This window comes from Chiloscyllium plagiosum, chromosome 25 (assembly GCF_004010195.1).
Source record: "Chiloscyllium plagiosum isolate BGI_BamShark_2017 chromosome 25, ASM401019v2, whole genome shotgun sequence".
NCBI lineage: Eukaryota > Metazoa > Chordata > Chondrichthyes > Orectolobiformes > Hemiscylliidae > Chiloscyllium > Chiloscyllium plagiosum.
This window is the reverse complement of record NC_057734.1, coordinates 36979460-37005138: the sequence shown is the minus strand read 5'-3', so window position 1 is coordinate 37005138 and position 25679 is coordinate 36979460. Positions and strand designations below refer to the sequence as shown.

Below are 25679 nucleotides of genomic sequence, written 5' to 3'. Positions count from 1 at the left end.
AATGGATGCTGGCAATCTGAAGCAAACATGGAGGATGCTGGAGGAAGACAGCAGATCTGGCAGCATCTATAGAGAGAGAACAAAATACAAAGTTAGCGTTTTGGGTCCGGGATGACTTCCCCAGGATCCCTCTGAACACAATTTGTCTTTTTAAAAAATTGTATTCCTATTCTTCCTACCTAAGTGAGTAACTTCAGACTTCCTCCTCCAGTGCTCACTCTATTTATATATCCATTTGCACATTCCCTGTGTCCCCCTTCCAACTAGAGTTGTACAGCTTATTGGTGGAGCGAAAGCTACAGTTTGCACATTTGAAATCGACTGCAGCTGGTAGAAAAAAATCGAGAATTCCACCGGAGAATATTGATTATTTTTTTAAAAATGCAGTTTCGACTCGTAAGACATGACTTGTTTTAGTGCAATCTATTGTTGCAATAAGGAACAGTCACTTGATGCCGTAATAAATACACGTTGCATCCTAAAACAATGTGGCCCTGTTCTGTAGGACTGTGTAACAGTACCCGAATGCTATAAAATTGGAAAATTTAAAGGTATCATTAGGCTATGCCAGTGCATTAGGACTTGATTTGTTTCCAACACAAAGCACCCAGTTCCATAACAGCAGATTCTCTCATCTTCAGCCAATTGCTCCTCTTGTAGCGAAATAAAACAGCGCGTTGATGTAATCTGATATTATTTATCACGTCGTTGGCTGTCAACGATCTGTGACTTTCTGACCGCGCTGCTTTCTTAATGAGGGTTATATTGTTCTACATAAGCCATAAAAGAAACTGGTTGGACGTCAAAGTTAATTCGTTTGGTGATGACAAGGGAGAGAGGCACACTAACTAATGCTGCCTCACGACCCTGGGCAGAGGATGGAATCGCTGCATATTTATGCTGCTTCCAAGATCTCAGAGTAGATAGAGAAAGGCACGGGGAAGGGAGGGAGTCGACAGAGTGCAAAAGGAGAGGCAAGTGCATCTGCTCCAGACATTGGACGCTGGCGGGACAAGGCAGCGAAATTTCAGATCCTATAATCGCGGAAGCAGGTAGGTATCTGCATCTGGCCGCTCTTTTTGCAAAGCAGAGACTATATATACAATAATGAGCTTTCTTCCCAGGTTTTTAGCTTCCGTCACTAGTGAGCGAGGAGGGCGATACCGAAGTGGGCACTGACTGTGGGTCAATGTGTCCTTCTGGATTGGTAATCGCGCGTTCAGACTCTCACCTTTGGAGTGCATTCGGAACGGAAGCGCTAGTTCTGTTTGAGGAAGGGGCTAAAGTTGATGCATTGGATCCCCTGTTCACCAGGGCGGAAGAAATAAGGTGTAATACATCAGGCAGCCAGGTTCGTTTACATACACCTGAGTGTCCCCAATGTTAAAAGTTTGATGTGTGCCTTTGCTACCGTACAGCGGAAAGTGTGAGAAGGGTCACTGGACCCGAAAGGTTAACTCAGATTTCTCTCCACAGTTGTTTTCCAGCAATTTCTGTTTCTGTTTGAGAATGTGACTTTTGTTGGGGTTGGCGTTGTGAACGGTTATATTTTGAAAGGGCTGCGTAAACATGCTGAGTCTATCACAGCATTGTAGACCAGGAGACTTGCATGATTACAGCTCTTCAAACAGTGGGTCCCGATTGCCTTTGTTCGATAGCTTCTCAGTCCTGTTCCACACGAGCGCCTAATCTAGAGAAGGTGCTCCACACAGACAGCATAGACCTGGGCAGTGAAATGTCGCCTCTTGAGCTGATCTCAGAAACGCAAGAGTTCTCTTCAACCAGGGAAAGTCAAAAATAATTAGACAAGATGTGGAGGTGCCGGTGTTGGACTGGGGTGGACAAAGTTAAAAATCACATACCAAGATTAAAAATTAAAAAGGCATACTGTAGTTTGTCAACAAACCTTAAACTGTGTACAGTAGTTGAATATGCAGGGTTATTGCAAGAATGAATAGTAATCAAAGTCACAGCCTGTTAAAATTAAGATTTGATCACGCTTTGATTATAGTCCAACAGGTTTATTTGGAAGCACTGGCTTTCAGGGCGCTGCTCCTTCATCAGGTGGTTGTGGAACAGGACCATAAGACGCAAGGGTGCGTGGAGTTGCCTTCCACAGCCCGCAGCGATCCATCGTCGTAAACTCAAGCTTTGATGTCACTCTGAGAGGTTCCTACCAAGGGAAACTAATGGCAGTTTGCAAAAGAGCTGGGTCCTAAACGCACCAATTTCTTTTGGTGCAGCCCAAACTTTCTGGCATTGCCCGACTATTGTGAAGAACCAGAACATTTATTTTCCATTATAGTTAGTGCAGGTGGGGAACTGGTTTGGCCGCCACGCGCAAAAAGAGATCACTCTCATTGTCTCTGAGCCTGAAACGCTAACGCAAGTTTCTTTCCGTCGCGCGTTTGGCTCCAAAGGAACGTTACCAGCCAAATGGCGCTTCCGACGACACCACAAAGGGAGCAATGGTTTGGCTTAGGAGGTCGTTTTTGAAGGAGTGAGTTTGTGAGGGAAAGGGGAGAGAAGCTGGCAGAGCGGACTCCAGAGTATAAGGCGGCGGCTGCTGAAGATCTTGTTAGTACTGGGGAGAAGGCTGAGGAATCAATAATACATGACAGAGCAGAGTGAGAGAAAATCTGTGGTGCTGGAGATTACAAAAAGGAGTGGAGGTGGTGGGGGTCCACCGATAGATCTAAATAGGAGGATGGCAATTGTAAATTCGAGGCTTGGAGTGAATCTAGGAAAGACTTATTGAACAATGTGAGGTGTTTTCAAATTATTTATTCCTAGTACCGTTGATTATCCTATTCCAAAAGCAAAATTGTTAGGCTGGATTGATTTTTTTTTTAACGCAAAGCTTTAACGACTCCAAGCAACTGCTGAGCCATGCAGTGAATGGCTGGTGTCATTGGGCAACTAGTTAAAAATCACACAACACCAGGTTATAGTCCAACAGGTTTAATTGGAAGCACCACCTTTCTGAGCGCCGCTCCTCCACAATCACCTGAAGAAGCAGCGCTCCGAAAGTTAGTGCTTCAAAATGAACCTATTGTACTATAACCTGGTATTGTGTGATTTTTAATTTTGTACACCCCAGTCCAACACCAGTATCTCCAAATCAATTGGGCAACTAGTTCATATAGAGGCTGGTGCGAATATGAAATGAGCTGCGATAGGAAGTGGAAAGGTCAGACACAGTTACAATTTAAAAGACATTTGACCAGTTACATGAATAGAAAAGGTTTTGCGGGATATGGACCAAAAGCAAGCAGTGGGACTAGTTTGGTTTGGGAAATCTGATCGGCATGGGACGATTTGGACCTGGGGGTCTGTTTCCGTGCTATATGACTCTCTGACTCAAGTGGAAGGTACTGAAGTTCCCGATATCAAGCGCCGGTTCACAATCCCCAGGCCTAATGAAGACTGGAGGGCGAGAGAAGGCTGGAAGGCTGGTTTAACATCTCTAACAAGAGATGAGGCTGACTTCTGAAGAGAAGTTATTGTTCGGGTCAGACGACCTTCGCTTATTCTGAAAAGATGACCCACCATCTCTCATCCAAAATCCTCCTGTCCTTGTCTAAGTCCAACGCCCGCTCGCGTTCAGATGTACATTTTTGTCACATTCAGTGTGACGCCGGCTGAACAGAGGCTACCAATCCTGCCCCACTCTCAAATGTCAATTCAAGTTTTTGACTCGTAATATTTGCTTGTGTCACTAAATAAATAAAATCAAACATTCTCATGCACATGCATTCCATAGGATACTTTTTCTTACACTTTGGTTAGCGCTAAGTTGGCCACTTTGGTTTTCTTTCCTGTCTGGTTGAAGATCGGCAGATAAAATCACGAATCTCTTTCTGAATGCTCCAATATTAGATGCACTGGTAAATAAATGTAGTGATTAGATAAATGGCTTTTATTGGAGGCGGAATGGTTCTTCTCGGACAGAACCTAGAACAGAAATTGCTGGAGAAGCTTGGCAGGCCTGACAGCATCTGTGGAGAGAGAAACAGAGTTCACGTTTCCAGTCCAGTGACACTGCTGGGAGCGGTCAGTAAAATGTTCGATCCGGGGCAAAACTGGCGGAAGAAGTGCTGGGATTTCGCGGTGAGGGAGCGGGGCGGACCTGCATTGTCATAGTTACAGAGCTCCAATTGCTTTCCCCAAAATACAAGCGGGGCCGGTATCTAGCTTTACTTTCGAACAGTTAAAACAACAAAAAAGATTCTGCATTCTTCACCTTTATTTCACGCCAATACACAAAGGGCGGTTAAAAAGCAAATTAGTCATTTTTGCTGCAAAAGTCGTTAAATTTGTTGGAAAGATGCACATTTCACCCCAACCGTAAGAGCGCGCCCTGGTGGCGGGTAGAAGCTCAGACAACCCTCAGGGTCGCCTTCACAAGCTACTTTCAGACTGAGGGGTACAGAGCTCATGTCAGGATATAAGATACTAATAGGGAAACCTTGTTGTCGAACGTCTTATATTTTTGTGTGAGTGATACAAATTGCAACTGATGTTGTTCGATAGTTTCTCAGTGTAGTAGCATTTTTTTCTAACCATAGGTTACGTGGAAAGTGTACATTCTTAACATTTTAAAAGATGTTACAGGTGAGAGGAGAGAGATTTTAAAAAGACACGAGAGGCATTTTTGTTTTACTCAGAGAGTGGTTTCCTTGTGGAATGAAATTTATGAGGAAGTGGTAGATACGGATACAGTTACAACGCTTAAAAGACATTTGGATAGATACATGAATAGGAAAAGTTTAGAGGGATGTGGGCCAGGAGCAGGGACTAGTTTAGTTTGGGATTATGTTCAACATAGACTGGTTAGACCAAACAGTCTGCTTCAGTGCTGTATGGCTCCATGTCTCTCTGCCCGTCCTCTTTCAAACAAATTGGTATTCTCCATTTCAGGGGTATGTTCCACTGCGGTTTTATGTACCACTGTGAAGTTTGCAATAAGTGAATGTGCAGTAAAGCTTCCTGGGCAGTCAGTGATAGCCCTGAGGAAACCATTAATGAACACAGTAATGAAAAACTGTTCAGTTCATATGGCATGATGCCACTCCCACTGTGATTTAATTAAAATCACTTTTAAAAAAAGGATTAAGAAGACAGACTAGGCTTTTATTCCTCTAGAAAACACTGAGGAATGTAAATGTCTTTAAAATTCTAAAGGAATTGATAAGGTGAAAGAGAATATGCTTTGATTAATGGGGGAGGCTGAAACTTGGCGGGCACGATAGCATCATTTAAGATGTATCTAGACAGATAGATGAATGGACAGGGAGCAGAGAGATACAGATCCTTAGAAAATAGGTGCCAGGTTTAGATAGAGGATCTGGGTCAGCGCAGGCTTGGAGGGCTGAAGGGTCTGTTCCTGTGCTGTAATTTTCTTTGTTCTTTGTTCATATGTAAATTAATGTTGATAAACTGTTTCCACTGGTAGAGAGTAAGTAAACCAGAGTACACTAATTTAAAGTATTTGTCTAAAGCAAAGCTGACAAAAAGCAGCAGGATTTTAGTCAGCACATTGTTATTGATCCAGAACCTACTGTCTGAAATGGCAGAGAGGCAAATTCATCAGGAACCTTCAGCAGGAATTGTGCAAAGGGACACAATTGTAGGGCCACTTGGATAGCTCTTTCAGAGAATATGATCGGCTGAAATACCTCTTTCTGTATTTTGGGTCTTTATGATTCTCCATTGTGGAATTTACTGCCGTATGGAGCTATTGAGATGAATGACACTTAAGAGGAAGTTTAAATAAACTCAGTATTTTGTTAAAAATCACACAACACCCAGATTATAGACCAACAAGTTTATTTGGAAGCACTAGCTTTTGGAGCGCTGCTCCTTCATCAGGTGGTTGTGGAGGTTAAGTTCATGCTCACAGAATTTATAGCCAAAGGAGTCCAGTGCCATGGAGATGTGATGGTAGTAAACAATCTGAGAATAACATTTTCATCTTTTATAATGGGATATATTGGTTTCTGTCCTTTGATATGTAAATCCCAGAAGTTCTTTTAAATTACATTCTCAAGGTAGCTCAGGCTTTTAAACAATAGGTGTGAAGTCTGTCTGTGTCCCAATGCTATGTCAGACTGAGAAACCCTCTGTAAAATTTTACAGAGTTTTACATGGATTCATGCAGCAAAATAAAATGTAATTTTGCAACAACAAATTCACCCCATAAGCTTATATATGTTCGCATGTGGGAGCAACAAGTTGAGTGTGCATGTGAGTGTGTGTATTTGGATGTGAGTGCACGTGATATAGTGTCTGTATACATATGTGTGTGTATGTAAACTTGGTTAAGTGTGGGTGTGGGTGTGATGGGGTATGTGCGAGAAGTTGCGTGTGTCAGTGTGATTGCAGGGGGTGTATATGTATGCATATGAGAGACTGTGTGTGTGTGTGTGTGTGTGTGTTTTTGCGTGTGTATAGATTGTGCAGTGGGGTCACCCCTAGTGTGACTTGAACCCAAGGTCCCGATTGAGGCAATTCCCAAGAGTATCAAACTTTGCTATCAGCATCTGCTCAGCTACTCTGCGTTATTGCTTGTCCTGAAGTCCCCCTTGGAGCATGGCCACCCGAAAGCCTGAGGCTGAATGACTCTGAACTCTGAAGGGTTCCTTGACTGAGGGAGGGAACACTCCTGCCTGGTGATTATTGTGCAGTGTCCTTTCATCTGTTGTCATAGCATCTGCTTAGTCTCGCCAATGTACCATGCCTCAAGGCATCCTTGCCTGCAGCGTATGAGATAGACAATGTTGGCCAAGTCACATGAGTACTTGCCATGTAAATGGTTGTATTTTGTTGGTAAAGTTGGATAAAAGAAGAGAGAATGAAATGCTTGTGCAGCTTAGTTGGATCAACTGGGCTGCTATCACGATATAAAATGTATGTAACTATGTTTTAATCTTTAAAAGGCAAACTAATAATTAAACATCCCCTTGAACGGTCAATTGATATATAACCAGAAGGGGATTTCAAAAGGAAAACAAGCAGTTGGGCCTAACTCTAGATTTTGGGGGTGAAATTAGATGGGAGTAGCCAGGTCAAAAGGAAGGAATCACATTTGCTGACCATTATATGTCATGTGTGATGTTCAGTTCTATCCATATCAATGGAAATGAATATTTCTCAGGGCTATAGCAAGTGAGCAGATCGATGAACCTTAATCAGGTGGGCTAGTGGGTTGAGCAGTGGCAGATGGAATTGAATTTAGATAAATGTGTTGTTAGGGCAAATCAGGGCAGAACTATACAATTAATGGTAGAGTCTTGGGAGGTGTTCCCAAACAAATGGACCTGAGGTGCAGATTCATAATTCATTGAAAGTGGAATCGCAGCTGGACAGGGTGCTAAAGAAAACGTTATTGTTCAGTGCATTGAGTATAAGAGTTGGAATATCATGTCGTGGTTGTACAGGATATTGGTTAGGCCACTTTTGGAAAACTGCATTCAATTCTGGTCTCCCTGCTATCAGAAAGATGTTGCGAAACTTGGGAGTTTCAGAAAAAATATGCAAGGTTTTGCCCGGGTTGGAGCGTTTGAGTTATAGGGAGAGGCTGAATAGGCTGGGGATATTCAGTCTGGAGCATCATAGACTGAGGGATGACCTTATAGCGGTTTGTAAAGTCATGAGGGGCATGGATTGGGTGAATAGCCAAGATCTTTTTTCCCAAAACTAGAGGGCATAGGTTTAGGGTGAGAGAGGTAAGATATAAAAGGGAGCTAAGGTGCAACTTTTACACACAGAGAATCGTGCATGTATGGAATGAGCTGCTGGGGAGGTGATAGAGGCTGGTACAATTACAACATTTCAAAGTCATCTAGAAAGGCACATGAATAAGTAAAACTTAGAATCTGCAAATCATGATGGGCACGGATAAGGTGAATAGCCAAGGATGGGGCAGTCCAAACCTAGATAACATTAGTTTAAATGAGAGGGGAAAGGTTTGAAAAGGACTCGAGGGGTAACTTTTTCATGCAGAGGGTGGTGCATGTAAGGAATGAGCTGCCAGAGGAAATGGTGGAGCAGGGTACAATTACAACGTTTAAAAGGCATCTGAATTGCTATATGAATAAAAAGGATTTAGAGCTGGATTTAGGTTTGCTCGCTGAGCTGGAAGGTTCCAGAAGCTACATCCAGAACCTCAACCTAAGCTACAAATCTTCTCAAAACTCGTGAAGGGTTTAGAGCAATTTGGGCCAAATGCTGGCAAACAGGACTAGGTCAGCTTGGAATGTCTGGTTGGCATGGACAAGTTGGACCCAAGAATCTATTACCCTGCTGTATGACTCAATTACTCTTTATCTTGATAAAATTGCCTCTTGTTTTTCTAAAGCAGAATTCCTGCCTCTGGTATAGACAGAAATAATATCATTTTATTAAGCAATACCATAGTAAGGAATAGATATTTGAGATAGATCCATACTTTTGATGGATGTGTATTAACCAAGGTTCTGGCATCACATCAGATCATGTCTATTATATTCTGGAAATAAGAAAAAAGGAAAAGCTTGCATTTTTATAGCAATGGTCACATCCTCAAATTGCCCTCAAAGCACTTCACAGCTAATGAAGTATTTTTCAGAAGTGATGTAATGTACGAAACACTGCAGCCAATTTGCACACAGCAAGCTCCAATAAACAGTGATGAAAGAACGAGCAGATAATGTATTAACTTTAAGGAATGTTGGATGAGGGATAAATATTAGTCAGAAAATCAGGATGAAACCAAAAAGGATTTGCAACACTTCTGGCACAGCCGCATTCCTTCAGCATCAAAAAGAAGTCAAGTTGTTGCTTTGTTTCCATCCCACCGCTCAACCCAACAGGAGCAATGTTGAAGTGTTTTGTGACAGCCACAAAAATCAGTGCATTAAGCGTTCACTCACGTCTACTCTCTTACTTTCCATCTCAGCTTTTTTTGAAGATTTGGCTTTACTGTTCTGCTCTGTCTAATTGATAACTTGGACAATATATCTTATGTTTTCCTGCTGTTGCATTCTCCCATGTTCAGACTTTGATGAGGGACAGATGACTGGGTGTTAATTGGTTAAGATGTGGTACATAAGTATTGTTTACATAAAACATAGAACAGTACAGCACAGTATGGGCCCTTCAGCCCGCAATGCTGTGCCACCCTTTTATCCTACTCTAAGATCAGACCAACCTACATACCCTCCATTGTACTATCTTCCACGTAGCTATCCAAGAGTCACTTAAGTGTCCCTAACGTATCTGACTCTACTACCACTACTGGCAGTGCATTTCATGCACCAATCACTCTCTGTGTAAAGAACCTACCTCTGACCTCTCCCCCAAACCTTACTCCAATTCCCTTAAAATTATGGCCCCTCGTAATAGACATTTCCACCATGGGAAAAAATCCCTGGCTATCCACTCTATGAATGCCCCTCAACATCTTGTACACCTCTATCAAGTCACCTCTCATCCTTCTTTGCTCCAATGGGAAAAGCCCTAGCTCCCTCAACCTTTCTTCATAAGGCATGCCCTCCAGTCCAGGCAGCATCCTGGTAAATCTCCTCTGCACCCTCTCTAAAGCTTCCACATCTTTCCTATAATGAGATGACCAGAACTGAACACAATATTCCAAGTGTGATCTAACCAGGACTCTATAGAGCTGCAGCATAACCTTGCGGCTCTTAAACTCAATCCCTCTGCTGATGAAACTCATATGCCTTCTTAACAACCCTATCAACTTGGGTTTGGTACCACAACCAATGTGACTTCTTAGGCAATGCATCTTATTCTTATTTTAGACAATTCATATTGGTTCTTTGCAACTGTTATGGTTCTGGTCAATTGATTTGTGTAACTAGGTCATACACTTTTCTGTACATAATGTATGTGAAACTAACATGAAAGGCAAAATCTTTAAGCAGTAATGTAAATAAAAGTTGCCCTCTTAAATACAATACAATAGAATTTGCCCTCTTAAACACTTCAAAGTTGGTCAGGTCATAAAAAGGATTAATACCATGTTCGTAGCTGACAGCTTTTTATCAATCACGATCTGATAATTAAAAATTCACACAATTCTCAATTATCACGAATAGGAGCAAAAGAGGCAAATAGAAACCAGAAGTCAGATACCCTGACCATTTGAAACATTAACTATGCTTCTTGCACCACAAATGCTACCTGATCTGCTCAGCATTGCTGGCATTTTGGGTGGCTCAGTGGTTAGTACTGCTGCCTCATAGCACCAGGGTCCCAGGTTCGGTTCCAGCCTTGGACAACTGTCCGTGTGGAGTTTGCACATTCTCCCCATGTCTGCGTGGGTTTCCACCCACAGTCACAAAGATGTGCAGGTCAGGTGAATTGGCCATGCTCAATTGCCCATAGTATTAGGTGCATTAGTCAGAGGGAAATGGGCCTGGGTGGGTTACTCTTTGGAGGGTCGGTGTGGACTTGTTGAGCTGAAGGGCCTGTTTCCACATTGTAGGGAATCTAATCTAATCTTTCTCTTCTAATTTCAAATTCCCAGCATCCATGATCGTTTGCTTTTGATTCATTGTTAGACTGTCAGGTATTTGTACAACTTGCTATGAAGCAAGATCATTTTCTGAAGAGTTGTATGTCTTTCAAATAAATTACAAACGAATACTTGTGCATTTCCATGTCCTTTAATTATACCACAAAGATTCAGTAAGTCCTTTCAGTACTTGACGATGAATAACAAGGATATGTTTTACTGAGAAGCCTACTTTCCTTCTTTACAGCGAGAAGATTTTTCAATGATTTTGAAAAGATACAAAACCACTGAGGCAAACGAGATTGATCCAAGTTATCAGAAACAATAAGCTATGTGGGTGAGGAGAAGAGTGGGAGGATAAACTGCATAGCAAAGTATTTAGTATACTGATGTGTAATTTGTGAAGCTCTTGATGTGCCTTAAAAATACATAGAATATTGTCATTCTTATGACTTTATATTTAAAATCCTGATACTAAAATGATGTTATTTTGCAGTTTCAGAAATGCTCACAAGATTCTTTATATTATCCGTAATTTATTCACTGTATTGATTCTAAAAGACTATCAGTACAGTTTGTTTCTTTAATAGATGACATGGAATATTCCTTTAGGTTCATTAACTGTATGAACAAATGTTGGAAACTGTGATTACCTTTTGATATCCCAATACCTTATTTTGTAGGAGCAAACAAAAACATTTCAGTAGGAGTGACCACATGCAGCTGTACAGCAGAATTAGCCTTTCTGTGACATGCTTTTATTTCAGGAGAAGTTTTAGGAAAATAAACTTGGACAGGACAACCACAATAAATTCCTAAACTTCAAAATGGGGAGAAAGAAGATACAAGCTTAAAGATTTGACTGCACAAATCTGGACACAGGGACTGCAACTTGAGCTTTGGCACCGATTGGTACCACATTTTGGGTGATGTTCAGCACTTTAATGCGAATCAAGGTTTTTTCATCATTGTTAATTTATTTCATGATAGCAACACCTTTCCCAGTGAGAGTATAAATCTGGCAATTGGTGTCCATTTTCAAAGTCATGTTAGACCTTTTGTATTTTTTATGTAAGTTTCAAAAACAACTAACCAGTCTATGTTGTCAATGCTAAGAATTTGTCTGGGGACCATTTTGATGAGAATTTTGTTGTTTTCACTTTCCACTGCGTCGCTTCAGTGGCAATTCCATCAGCAGAATGGAGTTAACTGTAAAGGGTCCTCTCCAACTCCTAGGACACAAACAAATATTTGATTCATAGGTGTTTACCTGTCTCGAGATAACCATTTAGTTTTATAATTGGAATTGAAAAATGTTATTGTTAAAGTTATTCCAGTAATGTATTCAGTGAAGTTTCTTAAAAATAAATATTACAAACAAAAATATTCTTATTTTATTACAGCAAGAACAGTTATTCGTTGGCTTCCTCAACTATTACTATACTAGAGTGCATCTTTAAATGAACAAAAAGGGGCTTTATGAAGACTGGAAGAACCCCAATGTGATCACAGATTAATTATGTTGGATAAAAGGCTGAGTACCTGAAGATTCAGCAAAGTCAAGTAGCTTATCTCCTGAGAAACGCCTGAATCATGGAGGAGAATGAGTTCCAAGTCCAGCAGTTGCAACCAAACATCATATCAGTCCGACTATTTAAGCGTAAGGTGGGTGGTCTGGGATTCTTAGTGAAGCAACGGGTGTGTAATCCCCCTGTGATCATCTCTGACATTATCCATGGTGGGACAGCAGAAGAGAGTGGTTTGGTGCAGGTTGGCGATATCATTGTTGCAGCTAATGGCAAGCCTCTGGTCGATGTAACTTATGAATATGCTCTGGAGATGCTGAAGAACATACCTCCAGAGACTTTCGTTGTGTTGATTTTGAGAGGTCCAGAAGGGTTTTCCACTCACCTGGAGACCACCTTCACTGGTGATGGGGCACAAAGAACAATGCGTGTTACAAAGCCTTTAGTTCCTGTCACTAAAACGAGTGATTCTCCCATTCAAGGCCCCTATGGCAAAGACAACCTCAAAGCTGAAGATAAAAAGTTGAGGAACATCTGTAATCCAGCATTAGAGACATGGGACAGTGAGATCCCACAAGAATCCAATTCCGTAATTCAGGTCAAGGGAATGATGTCTTTGATTAATGAAAACTCTTTAGAGGGATCAGATGCCTGTATTACCAACACAGACAACTTGATGAATGATGGAACAACTGATAATGATGAACTCCTTAAAGAAATTGAACCTGTACTAAATCTATTAAAGAACAATAGAAAACAAGGGAAGTGTGATGCTGAAGTCCAAGTGGACAGGTAGGCAAGCCTTACAACTTGATCCAATTATTTTATCACATTCTTTGTTAATTTGTGATTGGGTGTGAAAATGGGCAGGGATGGTAAAAAGGATTTTCCGTATGCTAATGAAAGAGAAAGGGAAAAGCCATAATGTCACACCATCTTTATAAAGCAAAACATATTCAAGATTTTCCACAATTAGTGAACTGAATGAAATTTCTCTAAGTGAGTCCCAACAAGTTCATTTTAAGAACTCTACAGAATACAGGAACTGGAGAAGACATTTCAGCACCTTAATTAAACCTTGAAACCTTAACTGTTCAATAAAATCAATGTAAATCTGTATTCTAACCTAATTCACCCAGTTTAAGCACTTGCTACAAAATAAGCATCAACCTCTGGTTTGAAATTATAAATTGGGATACCTTTTATCATTTTTTGTGGAAGAGAGTCCCTCCATGTTTTCTTAACTTCTTTCCTGAAAGACCTGGCCTTGATTTTAACTTTCATGTGAAAGTTGCAGAGGAAGTGGTTTTAATCTCCAAATCTTCCTGATGTGCATAAATGGTGTCCAGAGGATAGGGAAAATTGCAAATGATACAGTGTTGTTCAAGAAATGGAATTGCATAATAATCTGAAGATAAAGGTTTGCAGGGTTATAGGGCATGGGGTCGGGGGAGTGATACTTATCAAACTGCAGTTGCTGACACAATAAACCATCGGTTTCCCTCTATGCTGTAATCGTTTTATCATTATGCAATTTAATGATGCCACGCCTTAGATTCCTTCACCAGGACAAAAGTTACTTTTTAACCAATGAATACTTTTCAAAATCTGCTAAGTTATAATTAATTCCTTAACTTTCTATACAGCAGAGAATAAAAGTCTAATTTATCCCTCCTTGAAATCTCACTTTAAGTACCTTGGTAACATTATAATGTATCTGAACAGCTTGTCTGCCTTCTAAAGACAATATTTCCTTTTTAAGGCATAGTGCACAGAACTTACTAGACATGTAACCCGACAAAGACTTTATAAAGCTGTCGAAAAACTTGCACCCCATTATATTCTAGCCCTCTAGGTACAAAGCTAACATTTCATATGCCTTTTTGAGTATTTTTGCACCTTACTATTACATTTTGATCTGTGTAGATAAACATACAAGACTTTTTGAACCTCTACTGCCACACGCATTTTGTCACTTAAAAAAGATGCTGACTATGACACCAACCACTGTGTCATCATCAGACTTGAGTGTGTGGCTCTTCAGTGAGTTGCTTAGGCTATTAATAAATAAAACAAATAGATAAGAATTCAACATCGCTTCTTGTGAGATCCCACTTATAAATTCCTTTCAATAAAGTGCAAACGCAGGATCCCTACTTTACACTCTTTGTCTTCTACCATCTAACCAGCCTGGTAAGCAGGTCCTCCAATTCCATAAGCTTTCATTTTAGTGAATGGTCTATAATGTGGAATAAATGAAAAAAAAGCACTATGCTAATTTAACACTTAATATTTGTCCCAAATTCCTTTCTCACTATGTTATCAAAGGTGTTATCAATTCCATCAAATAAGGGGTAGAAGAATATCTTCCAGAGTATTATGTTTTGTAGAATAGTAAGCTCAATATTGTTGGTGAGCTGTTATTAAAAACTGAGAAAGACAGTGGTTAACTAAAGACTGCTTATCAGTGCATTATACACAGAAGAAAATGACAACATCTCATGATACATACCGTTGATATAAGGAGTTCCAACTGATAATAGAAAGTGAAATAGCAAAAATGTAGATAAAGTATGTTGTAGCAAAATATTTTGCTTCATGGTTGAATTGATGTATATTAAGAAATACATGACAGAATCTTGGAACATAAAAACTAAAACTAAAACATTTTAATTAACAAATTATTTGAATGTTTTTAAATTGTACTGTACAATTGTACTGTACAACTTTTACAATATGTGTCTTAATCAGCAAATAACTAATTGTGACATATTAATGTAGCATTTTATTTAATTGTTTTCAAATGCATTTCAGCACATTGTCCACATTTACCCAATGTCTGGTGCTTAAACAATAGAATATTTGATTCATTGAAAGAGACAGTTGGCCTTTCACCTCTGCGATGTAGATTCTTATAGAGTGGACTGATATTAGAAAGCTTATATCTGTATGCATTTCTAATTGTGTCATCTGACTTTCTACTGTAATAGTTTGATCAAATTTCTTTGCCAACAATACCCTTCATGAATCCCTAGGAGCACGTTCATAATCAAAATGAATGTGTAAATGTACTGATCATTTTGCATAATCTGGCCATCAGTTTCAACAATCTGACCAATGAATCATACAATCATAGAATCTGTACAGTATGGAAGCAGGTTTTTACCCCATCCAGTTCACACTGACTCTTTGAAAAGCATCCCCCCTCACCCTATCCCTGTAACCCTGCATTTCTCGTGGCTGATCCACCGAGCCTGCACATCCCTGTACACCATGGGCAATTTAGCATGGCCAATCTACCTAACTTGCACATCTTTGGACTCTGAGAGGAAACTGGAGCACCTGGAGAAAACCCACAAAAACATTGGGAGAATATGCAGACTCCACACAGATAGTTGCCAAGGATGGATAATTGAATTCTGATAAATCTCTGAAAATGTTTTTGAAAGTTCTCAAAGATCAATTCTATATTTTCTTCAGTGATTTGAATACATAATGTCTAAATTAAGGGCTAAAAAATTGAAAGTCTCATGCTTTACAATAATGTGATTAAATCTATCTTGAATTGTTGGAATTGTTTGTGTCTTTTAATGCTAACATTAAAGAACTTACTTCAGAAGCTCTCAAAAGCTAGTGCTTAAGAATATTTCAGGAGACAGCTGTAACAGTTAGTTGAATTCTGACTATATGTGAACGTGTGCAGTGTACCTAACCTTCTAGAACTCATCAGTGTTGTTCAATGCATTATAATGCTAAATACTTTTCTATTATGTTCCATAATGTTTCTGCCAACAAAGCTGAAGATAAAGTAAAAAGGTTTAATTTTAAATCAGACAAGCTGTTATTGTGTGGATTGTGTCTACGAGAGAGAAAATATTAGAACATTCTGAGTGCACATTTATTGTAGTCTTTGTTTTGTGGTTTAGAAACATTAGAAAGCAAAAGAGAGAGATAAAGACTGAAATTATAAATAGAAGGCCAATTCAAAGAGATACATATTTTTGAATTACTTTGTTTGTGTGTTCCTGGGATATGGCCTTTAAATTCAGTGTTCAGATTTGTGCTACCATAGTTACTCATTGTTTCAGTTAGAGTTCTAAGGCAGCCTGACTGAGAAAGGAAATGTGGATAATGGAAAACAGTGGGTAGTTTATCAGTGTGAGGTCACTGCAGGGTGTACAGTGGAGATGTAGGAAGTTATTCACATTGCTAGAGCTGAATATTTAAGAGAAGCAGCAAATCCTCTTGTTGGGACCCAAAGTGGAATCCAAACCCACGCCAGCAGATAGTGATGTCGGCCTTTGTCAGTGGTAGATAATTAATAGAAAGTCGCTGGTACTGTCATCCAATTGGTGAACATGTCACACTCACTTAGAGCTGCAAACATTACCACTCAGTAAGTCACCATGAGGAATCTGGTGCTAGACATGCCCTGGACATGTGATGTTGACCACAGAGATGTTGGCTACTGTCTTGGGCCCCATGATAGACTGCCACCTTCTCCCCGCCCCCCCTCCCCCACTCTTCTGGAACCTCCTGGGTTTATCCAGTGGGTCCCTCGTACATTAGCAATCTTTTCCAATGCTAGAAATATTCCAGTTGTGAAGGAATTGGCCACAAATGGGGCAAATAATTATCTACCCTGTTGACAGGCATTGTCTTATTGCCTTTTATAGAGAACACAGGAGAATACTCACGAGGTGAGAAGTGAAGTCCTTAAAATATTGTAAAGATTTGTTCTCTGAAATAATTAATGAACCTCAGAAGTCTATGTTTGCATCATACTGTTGGATAATGCCTATATTTTAATGTTACAGATACCATTTCATATCCAAAGCACTTCTGTTGTGGGCTGCACCATGTTCCACTTTGGAGTTGATATTAATATGAGCAGTGAAATTGGGTACTGTGTCATTTTTGGCCTCAATGATATTCCATCCTTTAATCTTGGAAAGAACTCCATGCTACTTTAAGGAACATGAAACACTGACAGCTTAGTTAGTTTTTGCTTTATTTCAACTGACCTTTGCTGTCTTAGTAGAAACTTTTGGAGGATTGTACTGCTGCTTAAAGTTGGTCATATCTTCAGTGAGTTGTGTAGTATCTGTTGAAGGATTTTGTCCTGATTTCCATGGTTCCACTTGGAACTGCTTGCTCCCAGTTTTGAATGCCCCACTTCTATGACCCTTGGTCTGCAACATGATAGAAAAGGAACACAAGAGGAGAAAAAAGAAGAGGGTCTCAGCAAGAGATTGTATCCATTAGGGATAGGGAGCAATTCTTTTATCTCAGCCCAAGCAAGGAACAGCATGTACAGCATCTTTGTTTCACATTCTGCAGCATTCTATAGTGTTTGATAGATTTCCCATGCTTCATTTTTGTGCATATTTTGGGCAGAATTTTACAGAGCTCTGAGCAACGTGGGCTAAGCTGAGATTTGAGGCAAAATGGGACAAGAAGCTCAGCAAGACCCATCTCAACACTGGGAGCATCTTACTCCACCTTTTTTGCTTTTGACCAACAGCATGGGCAAATTTCTGGTGAGGCAGCAGCAAATTGCCAATTAAGGGGAATTATTTCTTGTTAAATGCCTTGTTAATGACCCAACTCACATCATTAATATTCAGCTTCCTATCTTATCAAACATGGCGAACAAGAAAACTCAACATGACGTCAAAACAGTTACCTGACAGATTTAGTTGGTGGCTTGCTCCAAGTCACCTCCACATTGTGCATTACTGAACAGAATCGAGTAGCACAACCCAAGGGCACCAGCCACATGCACCCCTTGTCCACGGACATTGGCATCTGAAATTGCAAACCCCTTACAACCACTATAGCACATCTCTAATAAATTTAAAGGGCACATAGGAAGCACAGACTTGCAAGACACACCAGCAACTATTATTGAGAGGCTGCAACACACATGGCTGAGTATCCAGATCAGGGATTGGACCAGGCTGCCTCTCAGGGCTGCTTGCTCTTTAGCACTCAAACAGTTAGTTCCTAACAGCTTGCTTGCAGCATCCATGCCTTGCCCTGCCAATTAGTGAAGTCACATGACCAAGCAGCATGCCATGATGGCCAGCAGTCCTCAGTGTAGGGGGTGTGTACATCTTGCTGTTTGACGATGTTCTACATCAATCTCATACCTACACCACATGCTAGCAGTTTGCATAGCAAACACATTGCATGTGCAGCAAGCAAGCAGCTCTGTCTCAAATTCTCAGGAGGATAGTCCTCACTAAAGTCTATGGAGGCACCATCAGTCAGGAGGTCCTACAGAGTAAGGCAAGGACAGCCTCCCATACTAGTGCAGGGGGTTGGCCACAGTCAGGTTTCTGGTCAGGGTGATCTTGGTGATAGGGGCAGAGATTCTACTGACTGAGTCAAGGTCAGGCCTGTGGCTCCATAACAGCTAACCCTGCGCATAAGGCTAATGTATTTGGAGTGATGTACAGCTACCAATCAGAGGCATGAGCACTTTTTGTTAGGGGCTGTTCAGTTAAGTAAATCAAAGATTTGGGCCACTGTAGTTCTGAGGTATCATTCCAAGTGTTATTACTGATATTACTGTTATTACAGTGTCGGAGGTTCATTCTGACATCACCAGTTTTAATCTGGGGTTTCCTGAACTACTTTAAAGAATCATAAAATCTTACAGCATAGAAGGAAGCTGTTTAGATCACTGTGTCTGTGAATGCAGTCTGGATCAGCAACCCAAACTAATCCCATACCCAGATTCTTACTCTCAGCCTTGTAATTTAGTTCTGTTCAAGCACGTCAAATTGCTTTTTGAAAGTTCATTTTCAAATCTGATTCCACTGCTCTTTCACATAGTACTCTCCACACCTTAAAAATCCCCTGTGGTGAAAACAAATCTCCTTTTGATCACTTGCTAATGATTTTACATCTATCATGCATGGTTACCAGCTCACCTGCCAGAAGAAGCACTATTTTTCCTAATTGCTATAACTTAAACCTTCCTGCGGTAAGTGGAATAATCCCAACTTCTCCAATCTCACATTGCACATCCCCGGTGTCATCCTAATAAACCTTAATCCATTCCAGAGTCTTAATTAAATGTGCTGTCCAACATTGTACATTCACTGCATCCTAACCAGCATTTTGAAGTGGAACTCTGGATTACCATTACCTTTGTTATTTTTTTGTTTATTTTTATAAGAATTCAAGTCTGTTATTTCATTTCATTCTTTGTCATGATCTTGCTTCTTACCTCAACTGATATAACACCATTTTTATAGCCTTTTGGCTGTCCATGGAAAGTACTTGATAATCTCTGTCCTCATTGAGGGGGTATAAATTAAGAAAAATGTGATGGAACCTTAGAATCAGAAAGATCCAATAAAAAAATGTCGGCTTTGAAGTTAACATTCTAATTGTATTTATGTGCTTTAATATATAGTGACATGTGTTTTTTTAAACAGCCAATGTAAATTATTTTTTCAGTTGGTTTCAAATATATCTCATCACGTGTTCAATGACTGTTGCTTCAACTAATAGAATCCCAAATCATTGAAGGAACTGTTACTGGCATCAACACACTAATAATTGCTGACTGTGTAGAGCACAATATTAAGCCGATATTTAAACATTAAAATCTTCTTCCTTGTTTAATGGTTTAAGTCTGTGACCTTATACATTCTTTTCTTAAAATTGTAGCATTAATTGTTTTTGGTAAGTATTTATTCCTACATTTATAACAGACATCACTGCTAATGTGCAAGTGACTTGATGTCAGAAAGCACAGCCATTATCAAAATGGACTATTAGTCTTTGACCTCTGCAGAAAGGTTTTAACGTAGACTGGACTGATATTCAAAATATTATACAGCTGCACATACTATCTATTGTATCATTTGATTTGTTACTATTGCATTTTTGTATCCCTTCATGAATCTTTAGGAGGACATTTATTCTAAAAAAAAATGAATATATAAACTTACTTATCACTCCATACAAAATGGCCACCAAGTTTAAGAACCTGGCAGTGGGTTTTGGCAAATATCTCAGTGCTTTTTGAAATCTCCAAAGAATAAGTCTAGCATTTTTTCAGAAATTGAAATATCTAATGTCTAAAATAAGGATTCAAAACTAAAAATAACTACATGTGCACATTTCACAAAAAAAATGAATGTCTTTTATGCTTTTTGATGACTCCAATGAAATGTTTACTTGAACACCTCAACAACTCTCAAAAGTCTGAGTTGAGACGTAATGTTTATTATTAGAACAGATTGGATTGTGACTATAATCTCTGAACATGTGCAGTGCATCTAATTTTCCAGAATCTTTCAATACTGTTCAATCAATGAAAATATTCTTCTCTTCAGTTTTTTGCACTTCCTCCAAAAATAAACTTGAAGACACATTTAATAGGTTTATTTTTAAAATCAGAAATGCTTTTCTGTGTAGATGAGTATTCAAAAGAAAAAATGTGAGACTATTCTGAGTACACACTTTTTGTTGTCTTTGTTGTGGGTATTTCAATTATTGAGAAAGCAAAAAAGTGTGAGAAACATTGGAGTTATAAATTAAAGACCAATGCCTACTTTAGTTGGAGGTAATACATGATTGTAAATCATAAACCTTAATTTGCATTCTTGAATCTTTTATGACCAGTGCATTGCCAAAATTTCCCAAGTTATCACAATTGGATATCACAAATCATCAACCTCCTAGCTGAGAAGGGTTGAACTGGATCAATGTCTTTGCTCATCCATCCCCTCATTTGGTCAGAACAAGGTTAATATAAGAATTAATACACACACAAATTTGAAATAAGAGGTGAGTCCAATAAAGAGAAAAGTTAGAAAAGGAAGAAGGATCAGTCTTTGGATTCTATGAAGAGTTAACATGGATATCTTACCATTATGTTAGGTTTTTAATCATGTTTTCTTTTGACTAAGGTTTTCATTGCTTTCTGGCTTCAAAAACTAAAGGAGTGAGAGACTTTCTTTCTTTTTACCTGCAGCACAGAGATGACTATGCGTTTCCTCAGTTGTGACCCTCACAGCACACACCTTCGTCCACAACATACACAGTCCAGGATTGAAACTACCTTTTACCATCTGATCTTGAATAATCCTCAAAAGGGAACGCATACATATCTCTCAGCCAGCCTGCTCTTTGATCCCATCATGTTCACAGTCTGAGATTATCACAGTGGATTACAATTCAGTTTGGAGCACATTTCTCCGTTTGAAGTCCATCCCTTTGAAACTTTCTTGATCCCATGGTCTCACGGTAAATTGAGAATAATTCATTCAGGCTTTGCAGACAATCACTGAATTCTATTGCTCAGAATTTACATTCAGTCTTTTTTTGCTACATTTTTTTTCTTTCAATTAAAGAAGTTCAATATGTGCATAGGTGATCCCAGGTTATGACTGTTGCCATGATAATTTGAACATAATGTTCCCAGGATTTAGCATTCAAAGCAGCAATCAAATTTGTGCTTCCATGGTTATACATGCCCCCCATTTTATTGAGGTAGATAAACAATTAAAGACTGTCTGACTGATAAAGGAGATTTTGTTACTGGAAAACTGTGGACAGTTTAACAGCGTGAGGTCCCAGCAGTGAGCACAGTTGGTGAATGAAGTTATTCACACTGGAGTATAATTGAATTTTTCATAAGAATATCAGGAGGATTCCAAGGTTTACCTCATCTCTACTTGTCATTATTTTGTGTATGTTGTCTAAGATCCATTTCTTTTCCTTTGACTAACTATTTGTGGAAAATTCTTGATCTACGTCTGTCATTAACTGACTCTTCATTGCATATTCTTCATTATCCACATTCTTAAATGAACATTCCCATCTTTTATTAGTGATTATCATCAATATTTCTGACACAGCCTATATAGCTGACAAAATAAAATCGATCACAAGACACATTGAACATGAAGATGATTTAAGAATAATAGTATAAGGAAATGGACAATTCAATGGATGGGGTTGCTAGCATGTTAGCAATACAAGTATAATGCTGTATTTTAATTGGAAAATGAATTATTTTTGTCATGGTTTTTGTTATTATCCATGACCAATGACAATACTCCGTCAATACACTGTCAAACATTCTATAATTAAACCTTTCTTAACTTAATCCAAAACGTCAGGCAGGAGCTCAAACAGTGAAGCATAATTTATGAATTTTCAAGTCTAATTAAGATCCAGACTTGTTGATAAACGCACTGCAAGTAGACTTTTTTCCCGTTATAATGAAGCAATTTCGTGATATAGAGGGTTATGGCTCCAGCTGGGTGAGGTGGCAAATATATGCTTCCAACATTGACCTATTTAAAATGTTGCTTTTAATGTACTTAGCAAAATGTACATTGTTGAATGGCATTAATATATCACAAAAAATATTCTGATGATGGAAATATAAGATATTGACAGTAATCACTGCCTAAGGATCATTTCTGTTGTTTAAATTGAAGTCATGTGGTAAGTATAATTGTGCAATTAGTGTTCACCTCCTTTCAACTTGTTGCCATCATGATTGTGCATTTATTTGGCTTTTTTATGTTGTATTGTGTTTTTTTTTCTTTATGTCTATCTGTCTTCTAATGTCTCCATGTCTACTTCAGGAAAAGGTGCTGGAGTAATCAAGCTTACTTCGTCTACACTGGGTAGTAGGGAGAGGTGGTTGCCTTTGGCCAGTTCTGGGCTGTGCGGGGGGTAAGAGTCTGAGGCAGGAGGACAAAGGGTGCTGCAAGAGTGAGGGGAGAAAGGGAGTTGAAAGGGGTGGAAGGGGGCAGAAGAAAGGGGATACAAATAGGCTGGTAAAAGCAGCGTGAGGGAGAGAAGAGCTGAATTGTAAGTTGAGTTGGGATAGAAAGGGGTTGTCGGAGGAGAGGGAAAAAGTTCTCTCTGGTATTAGAAGAAAGGGACTTTGGAGAAGAACAGAAGGGACTGCAAAACTGTAGAGAAATAGGGGCCCACTAAATGGAAATGAAGTGGGCTGTGGAGGGAGAAGGAGGCTGCATTGCTGGAGTAGCAGAAGGAGGCTGCAAAGGAGAGACAATATTTTTAAATCTATCAGAAGTCGATCGGAATACTTAGATAAGAACTATAAGAAATACTTAGATAAATCACTGAGGTAATAAATTCCTTGAAAATGAATGTGGAATTTTTCGGTTAAGGCTGCATGCATAATAGGGCTACTGCATGGGAATGATATGTAATAGGTGCTACTGTAATGAACACAGTGTCGATTGTTAGAATTTAAGACTGTGATTGACATCAGGAATGCAGTAAAAAGGGTAGTTAATGCCAGATTAAATTTTTCCAGGTTTGTGCATAGGTAGTGTGGAACACATGTTCAAAATTGCATTGAAATTCTACTCTAAAGCATAAGGAACAGAAAATGAGTAAAAGACTTATTATCCACTTATAATCCAAAAAAATATTGTTCACATTTAGGGGAGAGGCAGACAAAGGCCAGCAGTATTTGCATCTTCAATCCAAGAACGACAGAGTGTTTCATGATTTGTGGAGAAACAAAAATATGCTGACAGTACTTCCTAGTTCTTATTCCGAACAGGTAAGATAATTTATCATTAACATCACAGAAAAATGAAATGTCAAAGAATGAATGTGTAACTGCTAACAAAAATGGTATTAAGTAACTGTTTCTATCATACCTGATTAATTATCAATTTCATTAATACATTTTATAAACATGAAATGTTAAAAATTGGAAGCATGAATTTGAGAGCATTTGATCGAGGTTTTAGCGGCATTGAAATAATATTAATAGAGGAAAAGTATTTAATAATTTTAACATTCCCCATTCAGTTAATAGTCGAAAAGTGTGGTGCTGGAAAAGCACAGCAGGTCGGACAGCACCCAAGGAGCAGGAGAGTTGGCGTTTTGTGCATAAGCCTTTCTTCATTCCTGATGAAAGGCTTATGCCCAAAACGTCGACTCTCCTGCTCCTCAGACCTGACCTGCTGTGCTTTTTCAGCACCACACTTTTCGACTCTGATACTCCAGCATCTGCAGGCTTCACTTTCTCCCATTCATTTGATAGTTATGTGCAACAAACACCTCAAGCAGAATAAACTGATCTCAGCTAAAAGGTATTAAAATTCTTTTCAGTCTTCATGGGCTGAAGAGGGAGATATAAAATCAGCCAGCTAGATCCCTTGATTCTGATCATGACTGAATAACCAAGGTTGAAAATACATATATGAACAGTGTATGCTTCTTGATGCTAGGATTGGATTCAATTTCTACATCCCTCATGGTGGAGTGGTTTAGTGCCATTCTGTCTTAACTCACACACTTATAATGGGAAAAAAGTGAGATAACTGAGCATAGCCAGCATTCATTCAAATACAGCTCAGTGATGTCTTCAGAAGATGGGAGAAAAGATATACATTGAGACAAAATACAGGCATTTTAAATAATTGTTTACTCAGTGCAAAATAGGATTTTGAAATATTTCCAGACATTTTATTCTGGGTAAGGACTTGCCATGACTCCTGAAGTGCTGCTGCCAGTCCTGAAAGTGCCAAGTGATCCTGCTTCAGCTGCTGACAGGATTTAGAGTGGTCTAGTCCCAGTGGTGCCTAATTACGTGGCATGACTACCCACTCACAAGAGTAGTCAGGTTTAATCAAAGGATTGGTAGCCCAGCAGCACCCGTGCTAATGATGGCTGCTGTTGAGGCTGAAGCTGAGGAAAGAGCATCTCAAAGACTATCAGCTTTGAAGGCAGGTATTTTGGAGTAGAGGACATGGCAGCAGGATGAGCAGACCTTAGCAATATGGGGGTTGGAGACTGCATAGTGCTTGTAGTGTGATTGGTGGGGTGGGCTGGGATTTCACAACCATGCCCACAGCAAGAGCTGCCCTTCCATGGGCCACTGAGGTGGGAACAGCCAATAATTTAGTTCTCTCACCATGTGAAAAATGGTCTGGTGGCAGGGAAATATCCAGCATGGCCCCTTCTAGCACCACCCTTCCTCTCAGTGGCTGTTGAAATTCCAGCAGCAATGCAAAGTTGGAAGATTGTTTTATTTGACAATATACTGGTTTGCTGTGCTGCTTTTAGTGAAATTCTGGAGTTTCCCATCTGTAAGGATTAGTGCTTCCGTATTGCACATCTGGTAATGTCCAGTAATGCCATCATTGTCTGTCCTTTCTCCACTGGACTGTCTTCTTTAGAAACATTCCAGATGTAGAGTTGGATTTGTCAAATGAAAAACATCTCAAGCCACTTCCAGGGACCATTATGAGAAAAAAAATGACACTAAACCACATGAAAAGCGACTAGGATTAGTAATCAACTTGGTCCAAGAGCATAAGTTAAATTGGAGGAGGGCGCAATAGATAAGCAGAGAGATGTCAGAAGCGAATTTCAGAGTTTAGGGCTGAGTCAGTGAAGGTCCAACCCACCACAGATGGAACAATGAAAATCAGGGATGTGCAAGAGGAGTTATGGACTAGAAGTTCCCTTTCTTGAGTGCCTTGACCAAACATGCGAAGAAACATTTGAAAACCCCAAACAATAACATTTGGCTGAAATATTGTTATAACAGCTGGTTCTTCCATACACATCCAAGAAAAGTACCTTTCAGCTGAATAGTACACTTGTCAATG

At 39.5% G+C, this 25679-nt stretch overlaps 1 protein-coding gene across 3 annotated transcripts in view; it reads left to right on the top strand.

The window, feature by feature from the left end:
* Positions 1 to 765: 765 nt before the first annotated feature.
* nos1 (nitric oxide synthase 1 (neuronal)) overlaps positions 766 to 25679 on the top strand; it is a 100591-nt gene continuing 75677 nt past the window's right edge. For 2 of the 3 annotated variants that reach the window (XM_043715882.1, XM_043715884.1), the window contains exons 1-3: positions 766 to 1052; positions 11920 to 12834; positions 23497 to 23617. In XM_043715882.1, the coding sequence (XP_043571817.1) occupies positions 12110 to 12834; positions 23497 to 23617 (846 nt within the window). In that variant the 5' untranslated portion in view covers positions 766 to 1052; positions 11920 to 12109. Of the gene's footprint in view, positions 1053 to 1285; positions 1352 to 11919; positions 12835 to 23496; positions 23618 to 25679 lie in introns of those variants that run through there. The other variant, XM_043715883.1, reaches the window with a different exon arrangement.